At 65.2% G+C, this 27,683-nt stretch overlaps 1 protein-coding gene across 1 annotated transcript; it reads left to right on the top strand.

Moving 5' to 3' along the window:
* The first annotated feature begins 1,920 nt into the window (after window positions 1–1,920).
* Window positions 1,921–27,683, top strand: TTYH3 (tweety family member 3). The gene is made up of 14 exons (XM_082857047.1): window positions 1,921–2,237; window positions 17,407–17,576; window positions 17,783–17,894; window positions 18,037–18,257; window positions 18,554–18,649; window positions 18,814–18,886; window positions 19,159–19,234; window positions 20,288–20,343; window positions 21,085–21,177; window positions 21,857–21,949; window positions 22,478–22,614; window positions 24,261–24,434; window positions 25,021–25,096; window positions 27,478–27,683. The coding sequence occupies exons 1-14, from the start codon at window positions 2,115–2,117 to the stop codon at window positions 27,550–27,552; spliced, it is 1,575 nt and encodes a 524-aa protein (XP_082713173.1). The 5' UTR covers window positions 1,921–2,114; the 3' UTR covers window positions 27,553–27,683.

The following is a 27,683-nucleotide window of genomic DNA, read 5'->3' as shown; positions in this document are numbered from 1 at the left end:
TTATCATTTTTTCTCCATGGATCCCTGTGGGAAAATGTCTCACCCACCAAACACGTTGCAAATATTAATCAGTGACAAGCTCCTTTGCCATTTTGTGCAATCAGAGACACAGAATGCCTGCCAACCGGAAGCTCTGAACAGCCTGATGTATGAGTTTCCTGTGGCTGCTATAACAGGACCACACACTGGGCAGCTTAATCAACAGAAGTGTCTTGTCTCTCAATTCTGGAGGCTGAAGTCTGAGATCAAGGTGTCAGCAGTGAGGCTGTGAGGGAGGATCTGCTCCAGGCCTCTTTCCCAGCTCCTGGTGGCAGATCCTTGGGGTTCCTTGGCTTCTTGACACATCACCCCCATCTCTGCCTCTGCCTTCATACGGTGTTTTCTTCGCATCTCTGTATCTCTGCAGCGCATGTTCAAATTTCTTTCTTATAAGGACGGCGTCATTGGATTAGGGCCCTCCATAATCTCCTACGACTTCAACGTACCTTGATCACATCTGCGATGACCCTATTTCCAAATAAGATCGCAGACAGAGGCACCAAGAGTTGGGACTTGTACATATTTTCTGTGGGGACATAATTCAACCCCGTACACCCAAGTTACCATTTCATATAACGTTTGGGTCTGGTTTTCTGGCCCTACCAGAGGAAAACGCACAATTTTGTGAAGCTTCTTGTAACGTGGAAAGGAGCTCAGGGCCGTTAGTCCCCAACCGGGTGGTGTCTGTGACTCATCAGAGAGTAGAAACCATAGCATTGCAAAGGGCTCTTTTCCCACCTGTCCCATGCTTGCCTGTCTGCAGGAGGCCCACTGGGGCTTCCCAGACTTATCACAGAAAAACGGGAAAGTCAGGGCAGGCAGGTGAGCAGACAGACGGGCCTCTTGGGAAGCCGCTGCCCAGAGCTGTCCCTGCCTGCAAGAACCCAGCCCAGCCACAGAGCTGGCTGAGTCCAAGCATGGCAGACGGCAGAGCCCCGGGTGTGGAGACCTGTTTCTCAGAATGCAGGAGGTCCAGAAATGATGCCCCCAGGTGGTGACGAGCCACAGCCAAGAGGATGCACCCACTGCCCCTGGGGTACACAGGTTCCTGGGGTCCCCATCTCAGTAACACGCATGAAGACGCCCCATCAGGAAGTGTGGCTGTGCGGCTTCCAGGTCCATACTCAGCCCTCCCTGGCAGCTGCCTGAATTTCTAGGCTCAAGGAGGCCAGGACAGGGCACTGTCTTTTTTCTAGGTCTTGATATAAGACCCAACCTTCCCCAAAGGGAAGCCCCGTTAGGAACTGAGTTTACGCCCACCCCTCACCCCGGCCACTTACTGGCACTGGGTCACACTCTGATTCTCTGAGCATTTTAATGTCATTGTATTCCCTATTTAGAGACGAGGACATTGATGCACAGAGAGGTTAAGTGACTTGCCCAAGATCACACAGCTCTAGGTCACCAAGCCAGGCTCTGCCTCCAAATCATCCGTATTTTACAGACAGACCACTGGGTCCCTCGCCCGGCGCCGCAGTCTGCGTGTGAGCCACGGCTGCTTGCTGAGGAGCCAGCCCAGCCCCTCCAGGCAGTCCCTGCAGAAGCTCAGTGAACGTGCAATGGTCCAACCAACGAGCGAGCGCCCGGGTGAAGCGCAGCTCCACGTGCAGCGGACGAAGAGCCCGCTGCCGGGATTGCGGGTCCTCAGCGACTTCCCCGCCAGGCGCCCCTCGGCCTGGGGAAGGGGCCCTAGTGGGCGGAGCCTCGTCCAGCGTGCCAATGGCAGGGCGGGAGCAGGGAGGGGCGGGGCGCCCGGGCGGGGGGTGCGGGAGGCGGGGCCGGCGGGCGACCGGCCAATGGTGGCGCGGGGGCCGGGCGGCGGGCGGTGGGCGGGGGCGCGCGGAGGCGGCGGCGGCGGCGGCAGCGGCGGCGAACAAAGAGGCGGCGGGCGCGGGCGGCCGACCGGAGCCGAGGGCAGCCGAGCCGGGCCGAGCCGGGCCGAGCCGGGCCGGGCCGGACCCAGGAGCGCGCGGGCGATGCGGGAGGCCAGGCCGGGGTCGGCGGGCCCCTGATCCCTGCGCCCCAGGCCAGCCAGGGAGCCCCGCGGCGCCGCGCGCTCTAGCCGCCGGCCCGCCATGGCCGGGGTCAGCTACGCGGCGCCCTGGTGGGTGAGCCTCCTGCACCGGCTGCCCCACTTCAACCTGCGCTGGGAGACCACCAGCAGCCAGTTCCGGCCCGAGGACACCGACTACCAGCAGGTGACGCGGGCCCCCTGGGTCGGGGATCAGATCTCGGGTCACGGCCCCCCTCCCTGCGGGTCACGATCCCCCTTCCCGGGGTCACGGCCCCCTCTTTCTGCAAGGTCTAAAGACTCCCTATCCCCCACCGACGGTCACGGCCTCCTCCTCCTCCGTGGGTCCTGAGCCCCACTCCCCGAGGGTCATGGTCCCCTCCTCCTGGAGGGTCTAAAGGCTCCCCACCCTCCGTGGAGGATTATGGCCCACTCCTTCTCGTGGGTCATAGCACCGGTTCTTCTGGGGAGCCTCCTCCTGGGTCACAGGTCTCCCCTGCTTGAGAGTCTAAGGACCCCCCCCCCCCAATTCCCCATGGAGGGTCCACAGCCCTGCAGATTCTAGCCTTCTCTTCTCGAGCCACTGAGAGCCTCCTTTCTGGGGTTGGGAGGCGCTGCCTCCTTGCCCTCCACGGAGACCCCTCTGCCAGCCGTCAGTGCCTGCTAAGGCGCCTGCCCAGGGGCGGCCTGGGGGTGTTGCCAGGCAGAACTCCCTACCCAGAGGACCCAGGGCCCTGAGACCACGGCCGATGCCCGAGGACACTGGGTGAAGCCAGGTGGGGATTCCTCACCCCTCACCCTCAGCTGGGGAATCCCACTCACTGCCAAGCTTTTGGTGGGTGAGTGGTCTGGGTAGATGCCAGCCCTCCCCGGCTGGTAATGACCCCGTGCTGGGCGGCCAAGCTGTGGGATGTACACACAGTGCCTGCCCGGAGACCCGGCTGCCTGTAGCCCTGAGGGAGGGAGGCCTGGCCACGGGGACGCCAGATTGGCCTCAGTCTGGAAGGCTGGAAAAGGGGCTGCGCCTGGGCAGAGCTGGGGAGTGGCAAGGACCCTTCGCAGCCCTCTCCCCGAGTAACCAGGCTGTACCAGTGGAGCCCCAGGTCTGGGGTCATGCCAAGCCCAAGCACCACCCCTGCCACTGAGCCACTGCTGTTTGAGTGCCGGGCAGGGGACCTGGCTGTGGACATTTCCTTCCTGCCTGGGGATCTGAATTCCACACACCCAGTGACTGGGGTGCCTGGTCACCCAGAACACCTCTGAGTTCCTCTTTGGTGATGAATGCAGAGCCCCAGGGTGGGGTGGGAACGACTTTGCTCATAAGATGGCCTGGGAGTCCGATATCCGTGGACCGTGTCACCCCTCTCCAGTTCCAAGCTCTTTCCTCTTTGGTCTCCCTTGTCCAGAGGTGGAGAACCAGAAGCACCCCAGCTCTGCAGGGGAGCCTGCCGCCCCAGCCTCAGTGCTCACGTGGTGCCCGGTCCCCCAGCCCTGCTGCTCTGTCTCTAAGCAGACTAGAAAGGGGGCTAGGGATTGGCCCATGCACACCCAGGGACAGCAGGATTCTTATAAAACCGGACACCCGTGTTCTAGAAGCCCAGCCCTGGGGGGCTGACCAGTGTGAGGGCAACACCACTCCTCCGTGCACTCCACGAACTTCACCTGGGGTGGCTCTGCCACACCTGTCCCCGGGGCTCTGCTTCCACAGAACAGGACAATGTACCTTACTTTAGCAAGGTCTCTGCCACTTGTCAGTTCTGAAGCTCCAGGGGTACCCGGGGTGTCTGTGACCCACGTGGGGCTTTCCTGCTGGCCCGTGGGCTGCAACCTGCCCATGCTGCCCACCACGGTTGAACTGGCTGCCATGCCTCCTGCCCTCCGAGGCGCCCGGACCTGCGGTGGGAAGTGAGCGAGGGGCCGACGCCTGCAGCCCGTGGAGGCGTCGGGAGTGGTGGCCAGGCCCCTCTCTGCTCAGCCCAGCCTCCCGCAGGGCCCTTTGCTCCTGAGAGGGCCCTGGTTTCTGCCGCGGGGGAGGCTCTGACTCACTCTCTCCTCCTCTCCCCGCGGAGCAGAATTAGCTGCTGAATAATTCACGGTGTGGAAAGCAGCCTGGCTCCATCCCCCGCCACCTCGCTGCTGGCTCGGGGCTGTGGAGCTAGCTGGACCTGGGAGGACCTGGGAGTCGTCCTGCCCCTACCCTCCTGTGCTGGTGCTTTCGGGCAAGCACTTGGCCTCTGAGCCTTCACTGCCTCGTTCCTGAAACTGAGCCGGTGCGCCGTCTGTGCAGGGCGGGTAGGGGAGTGAGGGCCCGTGCTCCTGCTCTGTGTTGGGTGTGCAGCCTAAAGAGCTCCCTCTCTGGGTGGGTGGGCGATGGTTTGGCGTGGGCCCTGGCCTGGGGCCTCTTCCTGCCTCCCCTGGGGGAGCATTCCTAGCTGTGGGGGCATGGCCACCCTCATCCCGCTGGTGGGTGGTGGACCCCGTATCCTCCTGACTTGGGGCACCCCTCTTGGCCTGGGAGCCTGTCTGTGTCTGGCACGCACCTGGGCTGCAGGGGCCTGTCAGTCTTCTCCCCACATGTGGCCTGGGCCCAGCCGGGGAGGGGCTTCTGCTTCCCAGGCCGCCCAGAGGAAGCGGGGGCCCTGATGCAGGAGTAGAGGGGTGGTATGGCCTGGGGAGACCAGCTGTTAACCTTCGCTCTTTCCTGCCCACACCATCCACTGCTGGGAGCCCGGTGAAACCCACTGGAAACCCCATGGGCCAGACCCTGTTTGGGGGTGCTGTTTGGGGCTACCGCTAGCCTTTTCTCACACAAATCTGGAAGATGAGGACAGTCGTCTCCATTGTACAGATTAGCAAACTGAGGCTTAGAGAGGAGATTGGCTGAGAATCACATAGCGAGTGGGTGGTAGGGCCGGAATCCTGCTTCAGGCCCCTTGCCCCTGCCCCCCTAGGAGCCAGAGTCAGCCTTGGGGGACAGGGGCTTCCTGAGTCCCCGACGGCTGGCCCCCTGCAGGGGATGTGACTGAGGGATTAGGTGCTGAGGGAGGCTGTTCCGCGGGCTCTCAGCGCCCTGGCTGGCCCCGTGCTAGGGGCTTGGCGCCTCTGCAAGACCAGGGGTCGGGTTTTGCATCCTAAAGGCTTGTGATTTCTCTTGGCCCCGTATTCCTGGGGCCTCCACCCTGGAGAGGAGGGGCTCCCTGGCCACGACTTCTGTCTCTTGGGTGCTCATGCTGTTGCTGAATGGACGGACTGCAGGACGGTGCTGCTGCGCGTTCTGTGGGGCCTGAGGGGTTGTGCGGGCTGGCAGGTGCTGGAAGGGGCAGAAGGCTTCTGGGGTCTGCTGTGTGCCACCCCACCCCTGCACCTGCCTGCTTGGCTGCCGGTCTGGCTCCCCTGGGACTGGGCTATTCCCAGCATGCCAGGAGCTCCCCAAACCTGGGGCAGCTGACGGGCGGGATGCTCGTTTTACAGGGGAGGGGTCGCAGGCCCAGAGGAGGGAGGAGACTCCCTGGTGGTTGCGTAGCCTGTGACCTGATGTGGCTTGAGGCCAGTCTGTCCTCCGTGGTGAAGGTCAGGGCTGTCATGGCTGCAGGCAGGGGGTGGGGGGAGAGTCTCAGAGCCCTCTCTGCAGACCGGCGTGCGGGTGCCTGGCTGCGGGGTGCCCAGCCTGGGCTCGAGTTCTGTAGCTTCCCACCTGTGTGACCTTGGGTGGGTCCATCCACCTCTCTGGGCTTCACCTTGGGGATCTGCCCCCTTAACTCCTACCAGCCCTTCCCGACTCCCCACTCCCAAGCCTCCCACACCCCTGGTGTCCTGAGGCCGAGGTCACACTCACTCTCTGCCCTCAGTCCCTCTCGTTGTCACTCACTGTCTCCCCCAGTTAAGGGGAGACTGGAAGCTGTGAGCTGGAGGACAGTACAGGCTGGCGTGGTGGTGCTGCGATCAGGTCAGGACTAGGCCTGCGGAAGTCCAACAGTCAGGGAAGGCTTCCTGTAGGAGGCGCTACCTTGCCTGCCGTGGAGGCGGCGAGCCAGGCTCTGAATGACCAGAAGGCGAGGACCTGCCTGGAGCTTGGCGTGCAGTGGGCATAGCAGCTCACCTTCCACGTCGGCCCAGTGTGTGGGGCCCTGAGTGCTTTGGATGTTCCCATCGAGACCCTAAAGATAAGACCGAGGTGGCTGTGCAGAGACCTTGGGGAAGAGAGTTCTAGGCGTTGGGAACTGCCCGTGCAAAGGCCCTGAGGCAGAGAGAAGCCTGGGCCTCAGCCCAAGATAAGGGAGTCCCTCTGATCTGAACGTGCTGCCTCAGAGCTGGTGAGTGCTCTGTGCCCGGGGCTGTGTGAGGCCAGCCTGGAAGGCCACTTAGGCAGGACCCACAGGAGCCAGTAGTCTCCTAGCAGAGACCACAGCACCCCGGTTTAATGCTGTGACTCAAGCAGGGTCAGCGTGTGCCTGTGAATGAGACTGGCTCCGTTGGCACCATCTCCACGATCAGGAGGAAATTCACTCTGGTTAAAAACAGCATTTATCGCCTCTCTTCTTGTTTATGAAAGTAAGACACATTCACGGAACACTTGGAAAATAGGAAAGAGTGTGGAGACAGGAAAAAACGCCCCTCTAGCTGGAGTGTGTCCACGCGCTTATACCTGGGGAGGGGCGCCGCCCAAGGCTAGAATTCGTCACCGGCGTTTGAGCATCATGTCTCTTGGGCCATGTCCTTGGTCCATGGCTCTTGGCGCTTTGCCCAGCGTCCCACGACACCAGGATTCTGAGGCTGCAAGTGACAGAAACGTGCCAAACGTAACAGAGCACACCGAGGGGCTGCGTGGAAGCTTCCAGAGCACGCCCTGCGTGGACAGCAGCTGTGAGGGTGCAGGGCCTATGCATTGGTGGGGGGGGCAGGGAAGCCCCTGCTAGGCGAAATCAACTTTGTCTGTTTCGCCCTCAGCCAGTGCCCGGGCGCTGGGGAGAACCGACTGTCACGTGGCCCTTTGGCTGGGAGGTGAGGCTGCTGGCTGCCTCTGCCACCAGGTCTACACCCGCTGAGGGGGAGGTGTTGGGGCCAGACTCTTGCCTGGCGCTGGCGTGGGCTCTGCGCCCCAGGCCCCATCTTTGGGCCTTTCTGGGGCTCCTGGTTTTCTCGGGTCTGAAGATGCGGTGACCAGCTCTGTCCTCAGCACTGTACTCCCTGCCTGGGGGACAGAACAGCTGGGAGGGCGCCTGTTTCGGCTCTGACCAGGGGCTCTTGGTCAGGCTCTGGGCTGGGTGCTCTGTGTCTCTGACCCCCAAGCTACAGCTGCTCTACCAAGAGGCTCGTGACGTTTGTCTAGTAAGCTGTTTGTTTCTGGGAAGCCAAACAGTAACACTACAGAAGTGAAACTGAGGCCCCTGGCCAGCCGGCATCAGTGGGCTGGGAGACACGGACAGGCCCCAGCTCCAGCCCAGCACTGCCCTGCCTGCGGCCACAGCCCCTGTTGCGCTTTCCGAGTCTGGTCCCCCCAGCAGGAGCTAGTCCACGAAGGCTCAGAGGGTGTTGGGACCAGACCCCCACTGGCCAAGGCAGCTCTGCTGAGTCCTTGGCTGGAGAGGAAGAGCCGAATCTGCAGCCCAGGGACTGGATCACAGAGAGAGAAAGTGCCCCACGTGGCCCCTGAGGAACTGGGGCGCGTGACAGAGGGCGGGTGCGGCGGGACCCAGGAGCGCCTGGCTGTGCCCTTTGCTGCCTCCTCGGATCTGCAGGGAGCCCACCCGGAGCCCTGTGCTGGGCCGGGACACACATGGCCCCCAGGCGGCTCTCAGGGGCTTCCCAGGATCTTGGGGAGGGTGAGGACGCAGACCCAGACCCACGGTCGGGCTGCTGCAGCTCAGCGTGGCGAGGCTCTCGTGGCACACACCAGGCACTGTCGCCCAGAGCAGGGAGCCACACGCTGCCAGAGGTGGGAGGTGCTTTGCAGAGGACACCTGTGGCTGAGGTCCCAGGCCTGCCCGGGGGTCCCCGCTGCAGAGTCCCCTCATGCCCCAGAATTGGGTCTGCGCCTGCCCTGCTGGACTCCCGAGGGGCCCACGCACCGCTGACATCTGAGGCAGCGGGTGCCCTTCGTGCCACGGACGGGGCTGTTGGAGGCTGCAGTGGGCCTCCAGGCCTCCAGTCCAGTGGCAGGGGCAGGACAGGGCCTGCGCCTGGTGCCAGCTGGCCCTGAGGCCGCTCGGGTTCTTGTCCAAAGTCGGGGCAGGCGCCCGGTGTGCCCTCAGGGAGCAGGGCCAGGGGAGGGTTGAGTGACCTCCTGGGCTGGGCCTGGCGGATTTGAGGGGTGCCAGGGTCTGCACGTGGGCTGGGCAGGCTGCCGGGGGGGCGCTGCCTCCCTTCACACTGCCCCACTCGGGGCCTGGGCTCTTCATGTGCCACTGGGCTCGTGCACACACGCAGGCTGCAGCGCCCGCTTGGTGCGCCCCTCCCCTCCTGGGAGGTGGCCGGCTGAGGCTGGGTCCCCTCAGAGCGGCAGGTGGGCTCTGAACGGTAGGTGTGCCAAGGGTGCTCGGTTTTGTCCGCAGCACCCTCTAGGGCCAGGCGTGTCCTGTGTTGGCTGAGGGCATGGGGTGAGGCCGGGCTGCCCAAAGCCTGAGTGGCCCCTTGCTTCTGCCTCTGAGAAGAGCGCCAGGCACGGTGCCACTCTGCCCGGCTCCCCCGCTCCCCTGGGCTGGGTTCCTGACCGTTGTGAGGGGCCCTCCAGACGGCTGACCCCCGAGTCGGGTTGGGCTGTGCCCCGGGGTGGAGACGAGCCCTGGGCTGGGCTCTGGTCTGGATGATGATGTGACCGCCCGTCTGGTAGCTCCTGGCTACATCTGAGGCCTGTCGCGTGCGCCCCCAGGGGTGGCGGGTGGAGAGGCGCTTGCAGACAGGCTGGTGAAGAGCAGAGGAGTTTTCTGGGTGTCATGCTGGGAGACGTGTTAGGGCACTGGACCGAAATAGACACGCTCGCGGCTTCGAGGGCCGCGCCGGCGCCGTGTTCTCTGGTGTCTGTTCCCTCCGCCAGCAGGCGGGGCGTGGGCAGTGGGAGAGCGGGGCCTCGGTGTCCTTCCACGTGGCCCACAGGCCTGGAGGGCAGCAGGGAGTGCCGAGCCTGGGGGATGACCGACCAGAGCTTCTCTCTGGGGCTTCACCCAAGTCCCGCCTCGCTGGGCCTGTGTCCCGGTGATTCCTGGCGGGGCAGGGCGGTGTGTGCCCGTGAGGATGGAGGTGCAGCTGGAGTGTGTCTGTGCAGCCTGGTGGCCTGGACCTAGGACCTCAGGGTGAGGGGACTTGGCCAGAGAGCTGGACCCCTCCCGGGCTGCTGCATGCTGGCCACTGGCTGTGCTTTCTCCAGGCATGGCCACGAGCTCACCATCATGGAATTTGTGAAACCCAAGCCTGGCTCGGTGGAAAATCTGTTTTTAATTTCTGGCCGGCATCTGGGAGCCCCAGCCAAGTGTGTTCGGGCTGGGGAGCAGCGGCTGCACACCCGGCTCGGCTCCACGGCCCTCAGCACCCAGCCAGCCTGGCCCAGGGGTGAGGGGGTCTCTTCTGGAACTTTCCTCAGGAGGCTTGTGCTGGCCCACACCCTGTCTCCATTACTCAAGTGTGGGGGCCCTGGGTGTCCCTGCTGGCCCCAGGCCCCTGGCCTGGAGGACGGTGCCACCCCTGGCCTGGGGGATGCGTGTCACCCCTGCCCTGGGGGATGGGTGTCACCCCTGCCCTGGGGGATGGGTGTCACCCCTGCCCTGGGTGGTCTGGGCACCAACAAGGCCGTGTGTGTAGCTTGGCTACAGTGGGTGCCGAGGCAGAGGGCCAGCGCTAGGGGAGGGGGCAGTGCCATGTAGGGTGCGTCCTTCCCAGTGGGAGACCTCAGATGTAGGAGCTGTGGCAGCAGCTCAGCCTGGTGCCCCTCCCCTTTCCTCTCCCAGGCCCAGGGCTCCAGCCAGGACATCTCTGGGTTCCTAGAGGGTGCCTTGGGGTGTGGGACGCTGCCAGCCTCCTGGACGCCCTGACCTGGTCTCTTCCTCTGGAGAAGGGCCTTTGGCAGCCCCAGGGCTGAGGTGGACAAGCCCCAGAGGCACTGGAGGGGTCCATGGCTCCCCCTTCCCACTCCATCCCTATCTACTGGAGCCGCCGCCCCGCTGCCTTGGTCACACCTGCCAGGGCCTCCCAGGACGCCGGTCTGCAGCCTGGACCTGGTGCTGGGCCCTCACTCGCACTGTCCCTCTCTGGGAGTGCTCACCCCACACCTCACCGTGCCCTGCGGGCACCCGCTGACCCTGTAATGGCAGTTTAGGGCACCCCCGGAAGCTCCTGCACCCCTCCCCCGATCTCCCTGGTTCCCACAGTCTGTGCTTCCAGGCCTGCACTGCTGGGGTCTTGGGAGATGCCAGCCCACCAGGAGCTGTGTCTGCGGGTCCCATGCCCCCGTCCCCAGGGCCAGGCCTGGCGCTGAGTATGGACACCCTGTGTGTAGTGGTCCTCAGTCGGGCCAGCTCCGGAGGCCCTGTGTGTGGTGAGGCCGGTGTGGCCGACGTGAGGACACGGCAGTGCGGGCCGGTGAGCTCCCGGGTCCCGGGTGGAATTTGGACTTGCCTCCTCTTTGGAGCTCGCTGTTTACCAGCTGGCCAGGCCACCTCCCGGAGAGTTGGTACAGGGGGAGGGGGGCAGCCCTTCTCCGGGGGCTCCCGCTCTGGCAGGCACACAGCCTTCCCAGTCCCTCTCATCTGCCCGGCAGCGGTGGGACCTCAGGCTGCGGTCACGCCCCCGGGCTGGGATCCCGGCCCCACCCCACTAGCACATGACCTGAAGGAAGAGCCCAATCTCCCGGAGCCTACCCAGGTCACCCCTGGACTGCTGGTCCCAAGTCTCCCTGCCAGCGCCGGCGCCTGGGTGCACGTGATTTCCCACAAGGAGGCCCCGCCACTGGGATGGCAGGGTGGTGGGGAAGCGGCCTCTGGCGTTGTGCTTGGGGCAGCCATGGGCCCACACTTCCCATCAGAACTTCCGTGGGGGTCTCCCAGTGGGGCGGTGTCTCCCCAGCCTGGCCGCGGGCTTTGGCGGCCTGCAGAGGGGCTGAGTGGACAGGCCAGCTCTCGGGGTCAGTTGCTGGTGGCACGGCAGCGGCTCTGCCGGCAGGGGTGCGTGTTCAGCAGGCAGTGTGTCCGTGCTTCTGATGTGCTCCCCGCGTGTGGCGTGCTCCCTCGCAGGCTTCCGTGCCACGTGCTGCCAGGACGCCTAGCTGAGCTGCCTGTGCAGGTGACACGTGGAGGTGCTGCCGCAGGGTCACGCGTGGCCCTGCCGGCCTGGTGGCCTGGGGCCTCCCGGTGCAGCCCGAGCCGGAGCTGTGTGGTGCGCATACCCGTGCGCTGACAGCCCACATCTGGGCTGTGCCGAAGGAGCAGAGCGGGCAGGGGGCGGGGGGGGGGGGGCCGCAGCAGGTCGTGGCGGGGACAGGCCTCCAGCCTTGTGCGCTCTCACGCTGTGGCCTTCCGGCTGCGATGGGGCTCAGCCTCTGCTGCACGGGCTTTTATTAGTAAGATCTGGTGACACAGCATGGCCCTCCCCTTACAGGGCCGGCTGGATAGCCCCCTTGTAGCCGGACTGAGCTGGGGATCCGCCCACCCTGTTGGGACCACCCACCTGCACAGGGAGCCCGCCGAGGCTCACACCGAGACCACCTCTGCCCTCGGGCCCCTGTCCCTTGTCCCCTCGCCGGGGCTGGGAGGACCCGCTGGAGGCCAGGGACTTGTCGGGTCCCCTGATAGGCCTCAGATGTGGGCCTGGGCCTGAAATGGGACGCAGTGAGGCTTCAGACCCTGAGCTCTGGCTCATCAGGTGTTTCCAGAGCCGGTGGGGACTTTGGGGGCCTTAGGGCCTGGGGGAAGCGCCTGGACACAGGGCCGGGCGGGGGCCTCCTTGGTGGATACATTCCACGGCCGGGGCTGCAGGGCCTTGGGACCAGTGGGGTGGGCTAGGGCTGAGAAACAGCAGCTGTAGGGCCGGGAGGGGTGGGTGGACAGGGCCCCCCCAGCCCCGTGCACGTGTGTCCACGCCAAGTCCTCACAGCACAGTGCTTGAGGCGCGCTCAGGTGGCGGACGGCCAGCGCTGTGGCGCGCGGTCAGGATACGGGCCCCAGCGCCTTGTCTCGCCTGACTGAGTGCTGACATCACTTCCATCACAGACGGAAAATTCCATTTGGTCAGAGCCCAGATGCTGATCAAACATTTCCCATTCAGAGGGGACGCCAGGCTGTTGAAAGGGAAGGCGGGGCCGCCACGGAACGCCAGGGGAAGGCTGTTCTCTGGACGAGGGCAGAGGTCAGGCCAGGCCCGCCGGCCCCTGGGCGGGAGGAAGCAGCCGCCTGCCTCAGGCCTGGCTCCGGCCCCCACGTGGGCTCTGCTGGTCTGCAGCAGTGGGCTGGGACCCTGTGTCATCCAGGAAGAGGGTGCTGACACCTCTCCACAGGGCTGAGTGAGGCTGTCCTGGTGGAGGCCCCGCAGCCTGCCTCCCGGGGCTGTGCCAGGGGCCCACGAGCAGCCCAGTGGGGTCCAGGTTTAAGGCTGGCGTCGTCCAGGAGGAAGCCGTCCTGCCAGAGAGGAAGCTGGCCCAGCCTGTCAGAGCTTGTGGTGGGGGGCAGGGGCCCCGTGTTTCCGAGTGTCCACTGTGGGCCAGGCCTCAGGGCCAGAGGGGGCACCACCCCAGCTAAATTGATGAGCTTAGCGAGGCCTTTCCAGCGCCCCCTAGGGGAGGCAGACAGACCTCTGTGGGCAGACAGACCCGGCGCTTAAAGGGTGGAAATAGGGCCCTGTCATCACGGTCAGGAAGGGCTTTCTGGAGCTGGGCAGACAGCACAGGAGGGGAGGGGGCGGAACCCCAGCTGCCCGGACGCCTGGCTTCCTGTGTGTTGGGCTAAAAAGGTGACATATAGCACCTGGGTCTTTGCCTGTCCTTGCCTTCAGGGAAGCCTCTGGAAGTCACTCTCCTGCCCTCAGGTACCCCTCCCGGAGCCCTGGGACACACTCTCACCCTCAAGGCCCTGGACCCGGGGCTCCCCGGCGCTGGGCCTGCCTTGCCCCTGCCTGTCACTTGTTCAGCCCGTGAGGCAGGGGTGGGACAGGAGGCTCCTCCCCCAGGGCTGTGACTCTTAGGGCCCCCAGGCAGGTGGCTGTGGCTGTGCCTGTGCGTGAGGCTGCCCTCAGCTGGCTGACGCCTCTCTCCGCTCCCCGTCGCTGGCAGGGGTCCGATGCCCAGGTGCTTGGGAACCCCTCCCCGCCTGCCCCCCCAAGACCACAGAGCTTCCAGCCACAGGCTGCTGTTGGCACTGCTGCTGGGAGCTCAGGGGCGGCAGCTTCACGTGCGTGTGTGTGAGTGTACGTGTGTGGGTATGAGTGAGCGTGTGAACACGTGTGGGCATGAATACGCGTGGGTGGGCGTGAACGTGCACACGCCCACTTTGTCCGTGAGCGGCCTGGACTCCCCCCAGCAGCTGGGACAGCGGCTCCCTTTCCCCAGCCCACCTGGCTGCGTGGGTAAGCTGGCCTGGGAGCAGTACCCCGAGGGCTCCCCACGGAGGCACTGTTCTAAGTCTTTATGGGTGTTAGCTCATTTCATCTCACAGCAGCCCTACTCGGTAAGGGAGTGACGCCACTGTCCCTGTTCTATACGTGGGGAAACTGAGGCACAGGGACACTGACCCACGGTCACATTCTAGAACCAGGCAAAGCAGCATTCGAACCCCAGCCCTCTGGTTCCCCTCAAGACTAGGCGCCCCCCTGGGCTGGGCAGGAGCCACTCCCTCACACCTCTGTCCAGCAGCAGGCGGTTCTGACTCCTGGTGGGGACACCCGGGGTGTCCCTCCCCTCGACCTCTGCTCTTGGGGGACTGGGCACCAGCAGGGACTGCAGCATCGCCATAAGCTGGCCCTTCTCCCACGTGACAGCTGGGAGGGACTGGGAAATGTCACATTCCCAGAAGAGGAAGCCGGGCCTGCGGGAGCCGCACTGGCTCTCACGTGGCAGAGCTGGGAGCAGGCCAGGGGCCTCCCACGGCTGGCTGAAAAGAGCTACTGGCAGGTTTCTGGGTTCGTGTTTTAATTATAAAGGTAGTATGGTTCGCGGTTTAGGGGGAAAAAAAAAAAGATAACCAAAAAAGGAAAAAAGAAAAAAAAAGAACCCAACAACAAAAAACAAACGAAATCAAAGCTGTAGGAGATCCAACTGCGCCTCCCGGGTGCCCAGGCCTGGCACGGCGCCTTCTGGGCAGTGTCAGCTGTGGTGGCCTCTGCCCAGAGGGCTCTCCCCCGACCTGCTGGATGACGATGCGCCCTTGCAGACTCACCCTGCTACTCCTGCCTGTTCTGCTTGTTCTGTTCTTCATGGCCCGGCTCCCATCCAGCAGGCCCCAGCCCCGGCCTCCTGCAGCAGCCGGGCAGCCCCGAGGACGGGGGGTCTGCCTGTCAGGCGCCTGCCAGGCCCTGGCACCTGACACGTTTCCCAGACAAGCGGTGAGCCCAGCTGTGCCCCACCCCGGCCTTGCCCCAGGCGCTAGGATCCTGCTTGGCCAGTGACGCTTATCTTACCTTAGTTTTCTCATCTGGCGAACGGGAGTGGGGGTCCTGGCGCCACCCGGGCGGTGGTCTAGGCCCGCGAGCTCTTTGGCAAGCCCCGATGACCGTGTGAGCCCTGGCCTCGTGCGCTGCCAGGCTGGGTGGACTCAGGGCCCCAGCGGGGGTGCCGCCTGCCCTGGGCCCGATTCCCCAGCTTCCTCACCCCAAGAGGGGTTTCCTTGAGGGGGTGCGTGTAGATGTACTGATTTCAGCATCAGCTCCACGCACGCTGTGTTCTGCACGTGGGGGCGGGTGAGGGGATCCGGCAGGAGAGGTGGCGCGAGGTGAGGGGTGGTAGGTGGGCTCCGGCTGCGGCAGGAGGGGCAGCGGTCGCTGCCAGCGCTCGGCCGAGCTGGGGCTGGCAGGGGCCAGGCTGGTGAATGGGGCTCGTCGCTGGTGGAGACGTCTAGGCAGGCGTGTGGCGTGGTCTGACTTGAGGATTTAGGGGAGCAGCCCGCAGGCGGGGGCGGCAGGGCCTGCGGCCGCTGTGCTTGGTCTCCAGCTCCTGCGTGTGAAGGCGGAGCCCACGAGGCGGTGCTGTTCTCACACCCTGCTGTGGGCTGTGGGCTGGGGCGGGGTTTGTGGCTGACACTAGGCCCCTAAGGTGAGTCCCCTCCCCCATGACTGGCGCCTGTCCCTGTGACAGCCCTTGATTTCCACCGGAGACCCCCTGCTGTGGCCTGGCTGGTGTCCCTGTGTGACCTTGGACAACCTCTCTCCCCCCGCCACTGGCCTTGGGGTCCCCTCTGTGACGCGAGCACCCTGGGCCCGCTCCCTTCCCCCACCCAGCTGGTGGGCCAGGGTGGCCAGGTCCTGTCAGACCCTCCTGCCTGCGCTGCAGCCCCGTGGCGGTGCCCCGGCCTTTCCCAAGAGGGTGCCCCCTGCTGGACCTCACGCGGGAGGGCAGAGGCCCAGCCTCCAAACAGCACATCGGCCCCAGGGCACCCGCGTAGCTTTGGATCATGGCTGGAGGTGCAGGCCCCGGTCAGGGGGAAGGTGGGAGAGCCCTGCCTCGGGTGTGGGGGTCATCAGGGATGGAGGGCTGGGCAGGCTGGCTGCTGGGAGGGCAGGGGGTGCCGTCCTGCGTCTGCCTCCTGGCAGCTGTCTCCTGGGAGACAGCCGCTGGGCACCAGCGCTGTGATCCAGCAGTCCCAGTGCCTCTGTGGCTGAGCCTCTGGTCCCGAGGGGGCCCCGCAGGGGGCAGGCGGGCCTGGGGCGTTCCACCCCCCGGTGGCTCCCTAGGCTCACGGCCACATCGCTGAGTGTCAGGATGCGAAGAGGGTGTTTCCAGGTCCCCCTGAGGTCTGCTTCTCTGTAGTAGTGCCGGCAGGGGCAGCTAAGGGGTGTCCATGGTCGCACCACCGTGGGGTGGGCACCTCTCTGTGGTACTTACTTGGACCCCCCACGAGGTGTGCACGGTCAGGGCTAGCCTGCTGCCCTGCAGCCCTGTGTCAGCTGCCACTCAACCCAGCAAAGCACGTGTGGGCAGAAAGGCTGTGATGTGGGCGCATGGGTTCTTCCTCCTTACCTCCTCTGAGGCTGTTTTTTGTTTGTTTGTTTGGGTTTTTTTTTGTGGTACGCGGGCCTCTCACTGCTGTGGCCTCTCCCGTTGCCGAGCATAGGCTCCAGACGCGCAGGCTCAGCGGCCATGGCTCACGGGCCTAGCCGCTCCGCGGCATGTGGGATCTTCCCGGACCGGGGCACGAACCTGTGTCCCCTGCATCGGCAGGCGGACTCTCAACCACTGCGCCACCAGGGAAGCCCTGAGGCTGTTTTTTTAACTGGTGAAATGGTGGTGAAGCACTGGGCCAGGCAAACTGAAGCGCGTGGTGCCCAGGCCAGGCCGGGCTGGTGCCTGTTGTGACAGATGAAGGCTCTGGGCTGTGTCCCTGTTACTCTGTCCACCTGAGGCCCCAGCCCAGGACTGAGCCCGCAGCGCGTGTCACCGCTGGATCCAGTCAGCTGCTTTCCGTGGGGGACGCTGGCCTCAGTGACAGAAGGGTCCTGGGGGGCAGTTCCTCGTCCCCTGGTGCCTCCAGGATGTGGTCGGAGCGTGCTGGCCCTTCCGGCTGCCCGGGGCTCAGGGGCTCACAGAGGCGGTCAGATCCAGAGTAGTCTCCGCACTCAGGGTGAGGATGGTGACAGTGCTGACGGCCCCACACCCAGGGCCCTGCAGCAGGTGTGGGCGGCCTTCCCTGAGACTGTGCCTACCTCTTGTGGGGAGGCAGCATCACCCCCTGTTTACAAAAGAGAAACTGAGGCTCAGGGAGAGTAAGGGCCTTCCCTGGCCACGTGGCCAGTCAGCAACTGTGCTGGCCCTGCCCAGGGTCCCCCGCCAGCACCTCCTCACAGCGCCTGGGCCGGAATCCCTGTTCAAAGATATGTGCCTTGGGCTCTGGGGCCCAGGAGGTGGTGGGCTCCCATGGGGAGCACACAGGGCCTGGGCAGGGTTAGGAGAAGGGATCCCATGGTCTTGCCCACCTGGGCCCTCCAAGTGGGGCTTAGAGTCTTGGTGTCTAGGAATGAAGACATGAGTCTGGGGTCCTGAGTCTGGGTGACCACAGGCACATCACCCAGGTGCTGGGAGCCTCTATCCCCAGGGCTGGGGGAGGGTTCAGTGGGAGAGCGTGCCGGTCCCGTGGCCCAGGCGCAGGTGGAATTCGCTGGTACTGCAGTTGGGTGCAGAGCCAGGGCGGGGGTCCACACCTCCAGCACCACTTGCCAACCTCCCTCAGGCGCTGCTGCTGCTGGGGGCGGCCGCGCTGGCCTGCCTCGCCCTGGACCTCCTCTTCCTGCTCGTCTACTCCTTCTGGCTGTGCTGCCGGCGGCGCAAGAGCGAGGAGCACCTGGACGCCGATTGCTGCTGCACCGCGTGGTGCGTCATCATCGCCACCCTGGTCTGCAGGTGAGCGCACGGGGCGGGCCGGTGGGGGCGTGGCCAGCGAGGGGCGTGGCCAGACTGGGAGGGGCGGGCAGGATAGAGGGGTGACTGGGCCGAGAGGAGAGGGGCCGGGTGGACCGGCCGGGGGCGGGGCGGGGCGGGGCAAGCTGGGGGCGGAGCGGGCCGGGGCTCCCGGGCCTGTGCCCTCATGCGGCCCCGCCCTGTCCCAGCGCCGGTATCGCCGTGGGGTTCTACGGCAATGGGGAGACCAGTGACGGCATACATCGGGCCACCTACTCGCTCCGCCACGCCAACCGCACGGTGGCGGGGGTCCAGGACCGCGTGAGTGGCCGCATGGGAGGGGCTTCTTTTCCTGCTCCTAAACTGCGTGTGTGCGCGTGTGCCCCAGTGTGTGGGAGCGAGGCGTGGGCGTGTGTGGGAGCGGGCCCGTGCCCCGGCTCACGCCACCCCGAACCTGGCGCAGGTGTGGGACACCGCAGCTGCCCTGAACCGCTCGGCGGAGCCCAGCCTGCAGAGCCTGGAGCGGCAGCTGGCCGCCCGGCCAGAGCCCCTGCGGGCGGTCCAGCGGCTGCAGAGCCTGCTCGAAACGCTGCTGGGCTACACGGCTGCCATCCCATTTTGGAGGAACCCAGCCGTGTCTCTGGAGGCGCTGGCCGAGCAGGTGGACCTCTATGACTGGTACAGGTGCGGCCCTCTTTCCTTCCTGCCCCGCTCGGTTCCCACTAGTCGCTATGGGCCAGTCGGCGCCCAGCTCCCAGTGCCTGAGGTCTTTTGGGGCGAGGGGCTGGGGCCACTGGTGGTCACTGTGGCAGGGGTCCCCCATGGGGACATACGTTGCAAGAGTGAGGGCAGCCTCCATATCCCAGAACTGCCTGTGGAAGCTCCTCTGGGCTGTTTGCCCGGCTCTGCCCCAGCACCCCCTTTCTGCCGCCCTGGGATTGGGCCCCCGTGCCCGGCCCATGTGTACGCTGTGCCCCCAGGTGGCTGGGCTACTTGGGCCTGCTGCTGTTCGACGTGGCCATCTGCCTCCTGGTACTGGTCGGCCTCATCCGCAGCTCCAAGGGGATCCTGGTCGGGTGAGTCTGTGGGCCCTCAGGGCAGGGGGAGGGGGTGGGGCACCTGCAGCGCCGTGTCCCCCGAGTCAGCCCTGTCCCACCCTCCTGTCTGTGGGTCCAGCCTGGCACGGGGTGCAGCCCTCATCCCGGCCTGGAGGGTGCTGACTGACTCTCTTTGCCCCAAGGGTCTGCCTGCTGGGGGTCCTGGCCCTAATCATCAGCTGGGGCGCGCTGGGCTTGGAGCTGGCCGTGTCTGTGGTAGGTGATGGAGAGGACGGGTGGTCCCCGTCTGCTGGCCAAGCACGGGGGGTGGGGTGGGGGATGCCACACTCATCACCCCTCCCCTCTTCCCCTGGGGGCCTGTCGCGGGCACACGGCCCGTCAGTCCCCGCCGCCCGCAGACTCACGCCACCTTCCTGAGCCAAACGCAGACCCTGGGGGACCAGGCTCCACCCCTGAGAGCTGAGGAGTCTGGGGCGGGGGGACGCCCAGCTCAGTCATCCCATCCTCCTTGCCTGCACCCACCCCAGGGCTCCAGCGACTTCTGCGTGGACCCCGACACCTACGTGACCAGGATGGTGGAGGAGCGCTCGGTGCTGAGCGGGGGTGAGTCTGCAGTTGTGTCCCAGCAGTCCCAGCCACACGTGAGTGCCAGCTGCCGCCTGCAGGGCCACAGGCCATCTGGGTCAGGCCTTGCGCTGGCTCCGTTGACAGGTGGCGAAAGTCAAGCGTGGGGCTTCCTTATCTTTCCGACATAAGTTCCGCAGGAACCCAGATGTTGGTGGCCAAGTATGGGTGCGGCGCGGAGAGGCTGCCCTGGGCCGTGATGGACCTTACTCCTGGCCCACGTCGTGCACTGGATCCCAGAGAGCCGCCAAGAAGGGACCAGAGAGCACAGGGCGGGCGTGGGGGGGGCGGGTGTTAGGCAGTTGGGGTCCAAGGCTTCTTCCCCAGCTCTGGCTGGGCTTGAAAAGTCTTAGGTTTTCAAAATCAGAATTATAAGTGAATCCCCATCTCTGAACGTTGGACACTGAATCAACACCTGTTTTAATGGGGATGAGCAGGCCACCTGCACGCTCCGGCTTCGTGCCCCCCTTTTTGGGGTGACCTTCTGGCCTAAGAACTGTTCTGCCCAACTGGCCTGGGAGCAGATGCCCGCCCAGGTGACCTCTGACTCCTTGCCCACCCCCAGTGCCCTGTCTGCTGCTCCCCAGGGAGGGGAGATACGAGGCTGCCCCCCAAGAGAGAACTGTGCACATTTCAGGGACGTGGCTCAGAGCAGAAGGGCCTGGGCCCTGGCCCCAGGCTCCCTGGAGACCATGTGCCCCTCACACCTGCACGCTCACAGGTACAGACAGGTGCACACGTGTGAATGCACACACAACATGTGCAGACATGCGCATAGACACACACGGCATGCAGACACAGCCGCACACATGCAGATAGGTGCGCGCACACGTGTACGTGCACACGTGCAGATGCTGGCATACACATAAAATATACAAGCAAGCACACGTATGTCTAGCATACATGCAGGTGTGGAGACACCCATATACACGTATACACAGACACGCACGTGTAGATATACATCACATGCAGACGCACACAGGCACACGCGGACGGCTGGAGTGGCTCAGCCGCCCTGACCTCTCTCCACAGACATCCTTCAGTACTACCTGGCCTGCTCACCCCGTGCCGCCAACCCCTTCCAGCAGGTGAGAGCTCGGCTGCTCCGGCCCCGCAGAGCATTGGTCCCCTGGCCCCTGCCCCCAGGTGCCCGCAGACCACGAGGCCCACTCTCACACCTGGTCGGGCCCCTGGGGCCCCAGGAGCTGTCGGGAGGCAGTTGGGCGAACGCCACGCTGACATTGCTAACTGCCCCCGGGGTTACCACCCTGACAACCTCAGCGCAAGCCTTTTGGGGTGGCCTGCTTAATGCCCTCGCATCCCTGGGACTGCTTTCATTTCTCAGACTGCCCCAGCCATCCCTGTAGGGCAAAGCCGATTGTCTGGCGGGTGTGGGAGGAGCCCAGGGAAGCCCCATGGAAGCAGGGGTCCTGTGCCTGCTGTGTGGAATACCTGGATGGATGTTGTCATGATGGAATTTGAAGGGAAGCCGTAGCCCACTGCCTGTCATTCCACGTAACTGTGTGGCCCTCCGGGGTCCTCAGGACTGTTTATCTGCTCTAAAGACGCTGTATTTTCACTGTGTTGCCTCTGGGGTGTGTGGTCATCTGGGGGGCCAAGAAGAGGTGTCCCACAGGCCCACAGAGCAGACTGCCGGGCACAGCCATCCCACCCCATGAGCTCGTGGCCTCACAGGCTGGACGCCCCTTGGGCCGGCAGGAGCCAAGGGCACTGGAGCTGGCCTGCGCCGCGTGTGGGTGGGGCCCTTGGGGAGGGAGAGACGGCTGCCCCCACCCCCGCTGGAATCAGCCGGCCTCTCTGTGGAGCAGAAGCTGTCGGGCAGCCACAAGGCTCTGGTGGAGATGCAGGACGTGGTGGCTGAGCTCCTGAAGACCGTCCCGCGGGAGCACCCGGCCACCAAGGTGAGGGGTTGTGGGTGTGGTCAGTGGAGCCAGTGGGATCCCTCCTCTCATCACGAAAGGGAGGTGGGGTGCAGACACTGCTCAGGCTGCCTCCCGCGGGACCCTGCTGGGGGGTCTGGCCTTCTCTGCCACCTGCCATCCTTCCCCTCACGTCCCCGAGGATTTTTGGTAGGTTTTACAATGCAGACACACACACACTCACTCACACACGTGCGCGCACACACACACTCACACACATGCACACACACACATACACTGTAGGACCAGTCTCACTCTGCACAGAGTATCTTGGACAGTGTTTTGTCCTTTAAGATATTCTGAAAATTTCCATTGTCTTAAACTGTTCCTTAAAACGTGATTTTTAAAAGAACCAGGCCCATGTCAGGGAACACGCGGGCGTTTGCTGTTTCTCCCAAGGCCCCGCCCTGGTGGCCACGTGGGCAGGTGCTGTGCGTCCGTCTCCTCGCTGTCCCCCCTCACGTCTTCAGCAGCCCCCTGAGACCAGGGCACAGACTTGGGGGTCCCCCTTTCTCAAAGCCAAGGGTCCTCAGGGCCTGTGCCAGGACTGTGGGGGTCAAGGGGGTCTCGACGGCAGGGTGTGGGGTGGAGGGAGGCCTGTGGCAGGCTCAGGACCCTTTCCGGAACGTTGTGCTGACCTTGTGTGGTCCACGCCCTCCAGGACCCCCTGCTCCGTGTCCAGGAGGTGCTGAACGGCACGGAGGTGAACCTGCAGCACCTCACCGCCTTGGTGGACTGCCGCAGCCTGCACCTGGTGAGAGCCGTGTCCTAGGGCCGGCCCATGGCTGGGCAGGCATGGGGAGCGGCAGGGAGCAGTGGGGAACAGCTAGGGGCAGAGTAAGGGGAGGGGGAGGGGTGGGGGAGGGTAGGGGGAGGGCAGGGGGAGGGGAGCGGCTAGGAGGGGTGGGGGAGGGGAGTGGCTAGGAGGGGTGGGGGGGCAGGGGAGGGGAGCGGCTAGGGGGAGGGGAGCAGCTAGGTGGGGGAGGGGAGCAGCTAGGACGGGTGGGGGGCAGGGGAGGGGATCAGCTAGGTGGGGGAGGGGAGCGGCTAGGGGGAGCGTGGGGGAGGAGAAGGGGAGCAGTCACAGGGCCTCTGCCCAGCCTCGAGTGGGGGCGGTGCACGCTGCTGGGGGCTCCCTGTGCACACTTCATCTCACCCTGTGCTTCCCCGTCTCTCTCTCTCTCTCCCCCCATCTCTCTGTCTCTCTCTCTCTCCACCTCTCTTTCTCTCTCTCTCTCTCCCCATCTGTGTCCCCGTCCCTATTCCCGCCGCCTGCCCTCAGGACTACGTGCAGGCCCTCACAGGCTTCTGCTACGATGGCGTCGAGGGCCTCATCTACCTGGCCCTCTTCTCCTTTGTCACAGCCCTCATGTTCAGCTCCATCGTCTGCAGTGTCCCACACACCTGGCAGCAGAAGAGGTGAGGGGCTCAGGGAGGTCCTGGAACCTGCCCCAGGCCACACAGCAGCTGGGGCCGTGTCTTCTGGACACCCCATGTCATAGCCAGGAGACAGGCAGGAAGGCCTCCTCACCTCTTGACACTCCCGGGGCCTCTGTAGCAACAGCCCAGAGGCGGTCCCGGTCCAGGCGACACTCGAGTCCGGAGCAGGCAGGGAGAACCGGGGTCCCCTGCCTGCTGCTGCTGGCTCTGTGCCCACAGCCCTCCCCACTTCTGACTGGCTGGGCTCAGGGTGTCTCATCCGTCCCCCCACCCCTGGGTGCAGGTGTGCAGTGCTGTTGATGGGGGAGACCAGCTGACTGGGGGACTCAGAGCTTCTGCAGGGAGTACCCCACGTGGCCCTGGCCTCCGGGGCCCCCTCAGCTGGGTGACCAGGGTGGCAGCTACCTCCCATGGGCCACTGTGTCTTTATCTTTGAAGTAGTGGTCCTGGTGGCCCCTGCCTCAGTCTCTGCAGTCAGTGCTGGATTGAGTGGTGCACGGGTGTGCCAGGCCCGCCGTCCTCGAGCCCCTGTGCTGTGTCTCCCACTTGGGCTGTGGCTGCCTCTTGGTGGCCCACCTTGTCTGGCAAGTAGCCCAGCTCAGATCGCTTCCTTTCGTCTGCATTTCTACTCTACTCTTTTCTGTTGGGATGGTGTTGCTGCTAGCGGTGGCAGTAATGGTGACGATGGTGCTAGTCACGGTGGTGCTGGAGGTGGCGTGGTGATTGTGATGCTGAGGATGGGGAGAATGGTGATGACAGTGGTACTCATGGGAGTGGTGATGGGGGCGGTCGTAAAGATGGCAGCTGTAGGGGAGTGGCTGAGAGCACATCCCTGGAACCTCATGGCCTGGATTCAGATCCTAGCTGTACCCTTGCTTATTGTGTGACCATAGGCAAGTCACTTAACCACTCTGGGCCTCAGTCTCCATGCCTGTAGGATGGGGGTTAGAAGAGTACAACCTCTTAGCGTGACGTGAGCCCTAGATGAACCACCGCATGCAAGCGCTCGGCCCTGGGCTTGGCTGGGAATTGGCACTTGGTCAGTTGCTGCTGCGACCCCACTTGTCTCACTACGAGGGGCACGGCGGAGGGACCCTCTGCTCAAGGCCACCCAGCCGGTGGTGGGGAGGTGGGACGTGAGCCCAGGCCTGGCTGGCCTGCACCCTCACCACCAGGCAGCCCAGTCCCAAGTCCCGTCCAGACCAGGCAGCGTGTGAGGCACCACACACCGGAGCACCAGAGGCCTGGCCCACGGCTCCCTGGGCTCGCCCTGCAGCGGCCTGGCTGGAGTGGCGGGCAGGGAGCCAGAGGGCGGCGGAGTCTGGAGGACTGGGCTCAGGCCTCCCGGGCCTCCCGGGGCGGGCTGGGACGGCAGGCACCTGGCCCTCTGCTCCCCCAGGAGGGGCCCTGTCCCTTTTTTTTAATAGACAGTTGGTGTCCGTGTGCACAGGCTGAGGTGCGGGTTCCTTGGTGTCCCCGGGCGACTTACCCACAGTCCCGTTGTGGGTAGGTGACAGAACCAGGATTGGACCCAGCTGTGTCTGCACAAGAGCTGAGCCCCTGTGGGTCTTGTGGCTGGCTGCCTCACGCCAGGGCCTGAAGCTCTGCTGGGTCCCTCCCTGCAGGGGCCCTGATGAGGATGGGGGGGAGGAGGCCGCCCCAGGGCCGAGGCCGGCACACGACAGCCTCTACCGCGTCCACATGCCCAGCTTGTACAGCTGCGGCAGCAGCTATGGCAGCGAGACCAGCATCCCGGCCGCGGCACACACTGTCAGCAACGCCCCGGTCACCGAGTACATGTGAGTGAGGCGTGCTGGGAGCGGGCGGGGCAGCCCAGGTTGGGACGGCAGCCCCGAGCCCTGGGATGGGCTGCCTGGGACTCAGTGTGGCCGGCACGCACGGCTGCCGTGGCTTGGAGTGGGGATGCAGCCCCACCGCAGGGAGCAGGGACCTGAGCTGCTGCAGTGGGGAGGGGTGGGGCCTCGGATGGCGGAGGGGCCTTCCTGGGGGCCGTCCGGGCTCTGGGTGGGCTTGGCCTGCTGCTCCCACATGCCTGGGTTGAGGCCACGGGGAGGCCACTCTGTCAGATGGAGCGTCTGCGTTTCATGCAGGGAATGACGTTGCCAAGGGCCCTGGGCCTGGCCACGTGGTGGGCAGGCAGCCGGCGGGGCCGGGCTGAGGCTGGCAGGTGGCCACCATGGGCCTGCTCGGAGCCCTTCACTGTGTGCCGGGCTCCCGGGACCCCAGGCCCTTGCTGGCGGGCAGTATGCAGAGTGGTGGGGAAGATGTATGGAGTCCTGCTAGCTCCAGGACGGGCCCCGTTGGCCCAGGGCTGGGACTGCCATGGCCAGTGGGCACTCACAGCCCCCCTTCCTCTCACCTCAGGAGTCAGAATGCCAATTTCCAGAATCCCCGCTGTGAGAACACCCCTCTCATCGGGCGCGAGTCCCCGCCGCCTTCAGTAAGTCTTGGGGCCGGAGGGTGGGTAGGGGCCCCGCCCCGCTGCCTTGTGTCTGCTGTGGTCTTCACAGGCAGTGCGGGCCCTGCAGGCGGCCCCAGGGCTGAGTGTGGGTCCCAGCCAGGGCTCTCAGGCAGGCATCTGGCCTGTGTAGACGGGGCTGGGTGAGCTCACAAGCTCCGGCGAGGGCCCTTGCATCTCTTCCCACCCCAGCCCTGCTTCCTCTTCTTTTCCTTCCTCAACTTCCTGGACTCAAGCCAGGTCTTGTCTCCTGGCTCTTCCATCTGTGCCTGGTGTGCCCTCTGGTCTTGGGAATGAGACACAGAAAGGGGACAGGGTGGGAAAGGAGCTTGTAGAGAGGCCGGGGCCCCTGGAGGGCTTCCTGGAGGTGGTGGGCCTCAGGGAACAGGGCTAGAGAGGCTGAGGGCCACCTTGCCTCAGAAATACCCGCCTGCGCGTGGGGCGGCCCCGTCATGCCCTGCAGCACAGAGCAGGCCTGGGGTGCCCTGGCCCAGGCTGTGCGGGTTCTCAGGCCATGTCATGCTCGGGCCACCCTCCTGTCGGCTCTCTGGTCTGCACCCAAGGCCTGCTGTGGGCCGGCCCTCACCCTGGCGTTGAGGCCCCCCTCTCTCTCTCTTTTTCCTGCACTCCCACCCCGGGCCCTCCTAGCGCTATCTGGCTGCCCTGGACTCTGGCGGTCACACGGGTTGGCAGTTTAAGCCCATGAACAGTGCCTGAACGCTGTGGTGGCTGTGTCCTCAGAGTGACAGGTACTGACCCACCTGGGCCCCCTGCCCTGCACCGCCTGCGCACCCACACCTCCGTGCCTCACACCCTTTGCTCACCGCTAGCCCATCGCCAGCGCTGGCTCATCAGACAGGGCTGTCTTGGCTCAGCGCCCACGGGGCCAGCTTGCGGCAGTGCAGGTGGGCGGGCTTTGTGGCCCCTAGCCCAGCCACAGAGACCCTGGCCCTGGGCTGTCACCCTCGCATCAGGGGCAGTGAGCCCCTGCACAGAGCCCCCTCCTCACCCCTGGCCCAGCTGCAGCTGGCCCCTGCCCATCTGTCACCTCCCAGCGAGTCGGCCACCCAAACCCGTGTGCGCGTGCACACCTGTGCCTGGCGCCCTGGGCTGCGGCCAGCAGGCCCGGCCCTCGAAGGGCCGCCCCACGTGTCTGGAAGTGCACACAGCTGCGTGCAGAGGGGCACACAAGCCGCTGCGGCCCTCACTGCGCCGCGCACCTGCTCGGGCTCGCCAGCGGTCTGGGCTGCTGCCCACCGCCCCCCAGCCCGTGCTGCACGTCCCTGGAATGACATGGCTCCCAGTGCCCGCCCATCCTCCTCCCAGCTCGCCTTCGTGGCCGCTGACGGGCGCGCACAACCTTCCCCCTTCCAGGAATCCTGGGAGGGCTCCCGGGGCCCAGGGGAGATCGTCTGTCCTGATCTGCACACTGCGGTGTGTGGCCTCGGGTTCGGAGCCCCCAGGGATTGCTGGGGGCATGTGGCTGCGGGGTCAGCCTGCCAGGCTCCTTCCCGCTGGCAACCTTGGCACGTGCCTTGGCTTTTGTCCCCCAGATGGGCGTGTGGCCCCTTGCACACTGCTTGGTTTTAGCACACGTCTCTTCCACGTGTGTTCGTTGTGAGCACACGTGCACATGCATGTGTATCAAGTGAGGCCTCCATGCTTCAGGTTGGACAAGAGTGGCCGAGATGTGCTGGCTGTCCCCGTCCCCAGCTGCCCTTGTCCCTGCGTCCGTGACCCACAAGGAGCCCCCAGTTTGGTTCCCATCTGAGTGGGTGGCAGCATCGCCCCCGCCTGAGGGGCCTTGGTGGCTTCGGGGTCCTCCCCAGGGGTGACGGGGCAGAGCCCCTGTGGAGGCTTCTCCCTCCTGTGACCTGTGGTGTCCGCCACTCTGGGCCCTTGGGCACAGCCTGAGCCCACACACTCCTCCTGGCCGCCCAGCCAGGATCCCGCAGGGGGAGGAGGACCCGTGCCGGGTGCAGTGGGGAGCCTCCAAGCTCTGGTTCTTGCCGGGGCAGAGTGCTGCCTGGCCTGATGCCACACGCCCAAGTCGGGAGCAGGGGCTGTTGTGCTCATCTCACTGGGAGAGGACGCTGGTCCCCGTCCGGAGCCTGGGGAGTGGGCGGCCAGACCTCTGCCCCCCGGGGCTGTCACTGCCCCCAGCCCCGGCCAGGGCTCAGGAGTCCAGGCCCTGGACCAGCTGGCCCCTCCCAGAGCCCCTTCTCCCAGGGCTCTGTCAGCTGTGCCGCCACGTGGTCCTGCCCCATCCCACCCTGGGGTGCTCCGGCACACCCCATGGAGGCCCTGCCCTGCTGTGCCCAGTGCCCGCTGACCACCTGCCCCCTCCCCTTGTCTCCCTGCAGTACACTTCCAGCATGAGAGCGAAGTACCTCGCCACGAGCCAGCCTCGCCCCAACTCCAGCAGCAGCGGGCACTAGACCGCCCGACAGCCACCCGCCCCACGTGCCAATCGCCCCACTCTTCCCCGGGCCGGCCTTGCTGCTTACACCCACGGCTGCCTGCCGCACCCTCCGCACCCACCCCGGGCCTGCTGCCGGCGCGCTGTGGC

Source organism: Leucopleurus acutus (assembly GCF_964270905.1).
Source record: "Leucopleurus acutus genome assembly, chromosome: 16".
Classification (NCBI taxonomy): Eukaryota; Metazoa; Chordata; class Mammalia; order Artiodactyla; family Delphinidae; genus Leucopleurus; species Leucopleurus acutus.
Note: the sequence above shows the minus strand (reverse complement) of the source record. Positions and strands in the feature narration are given on the sequence as shown.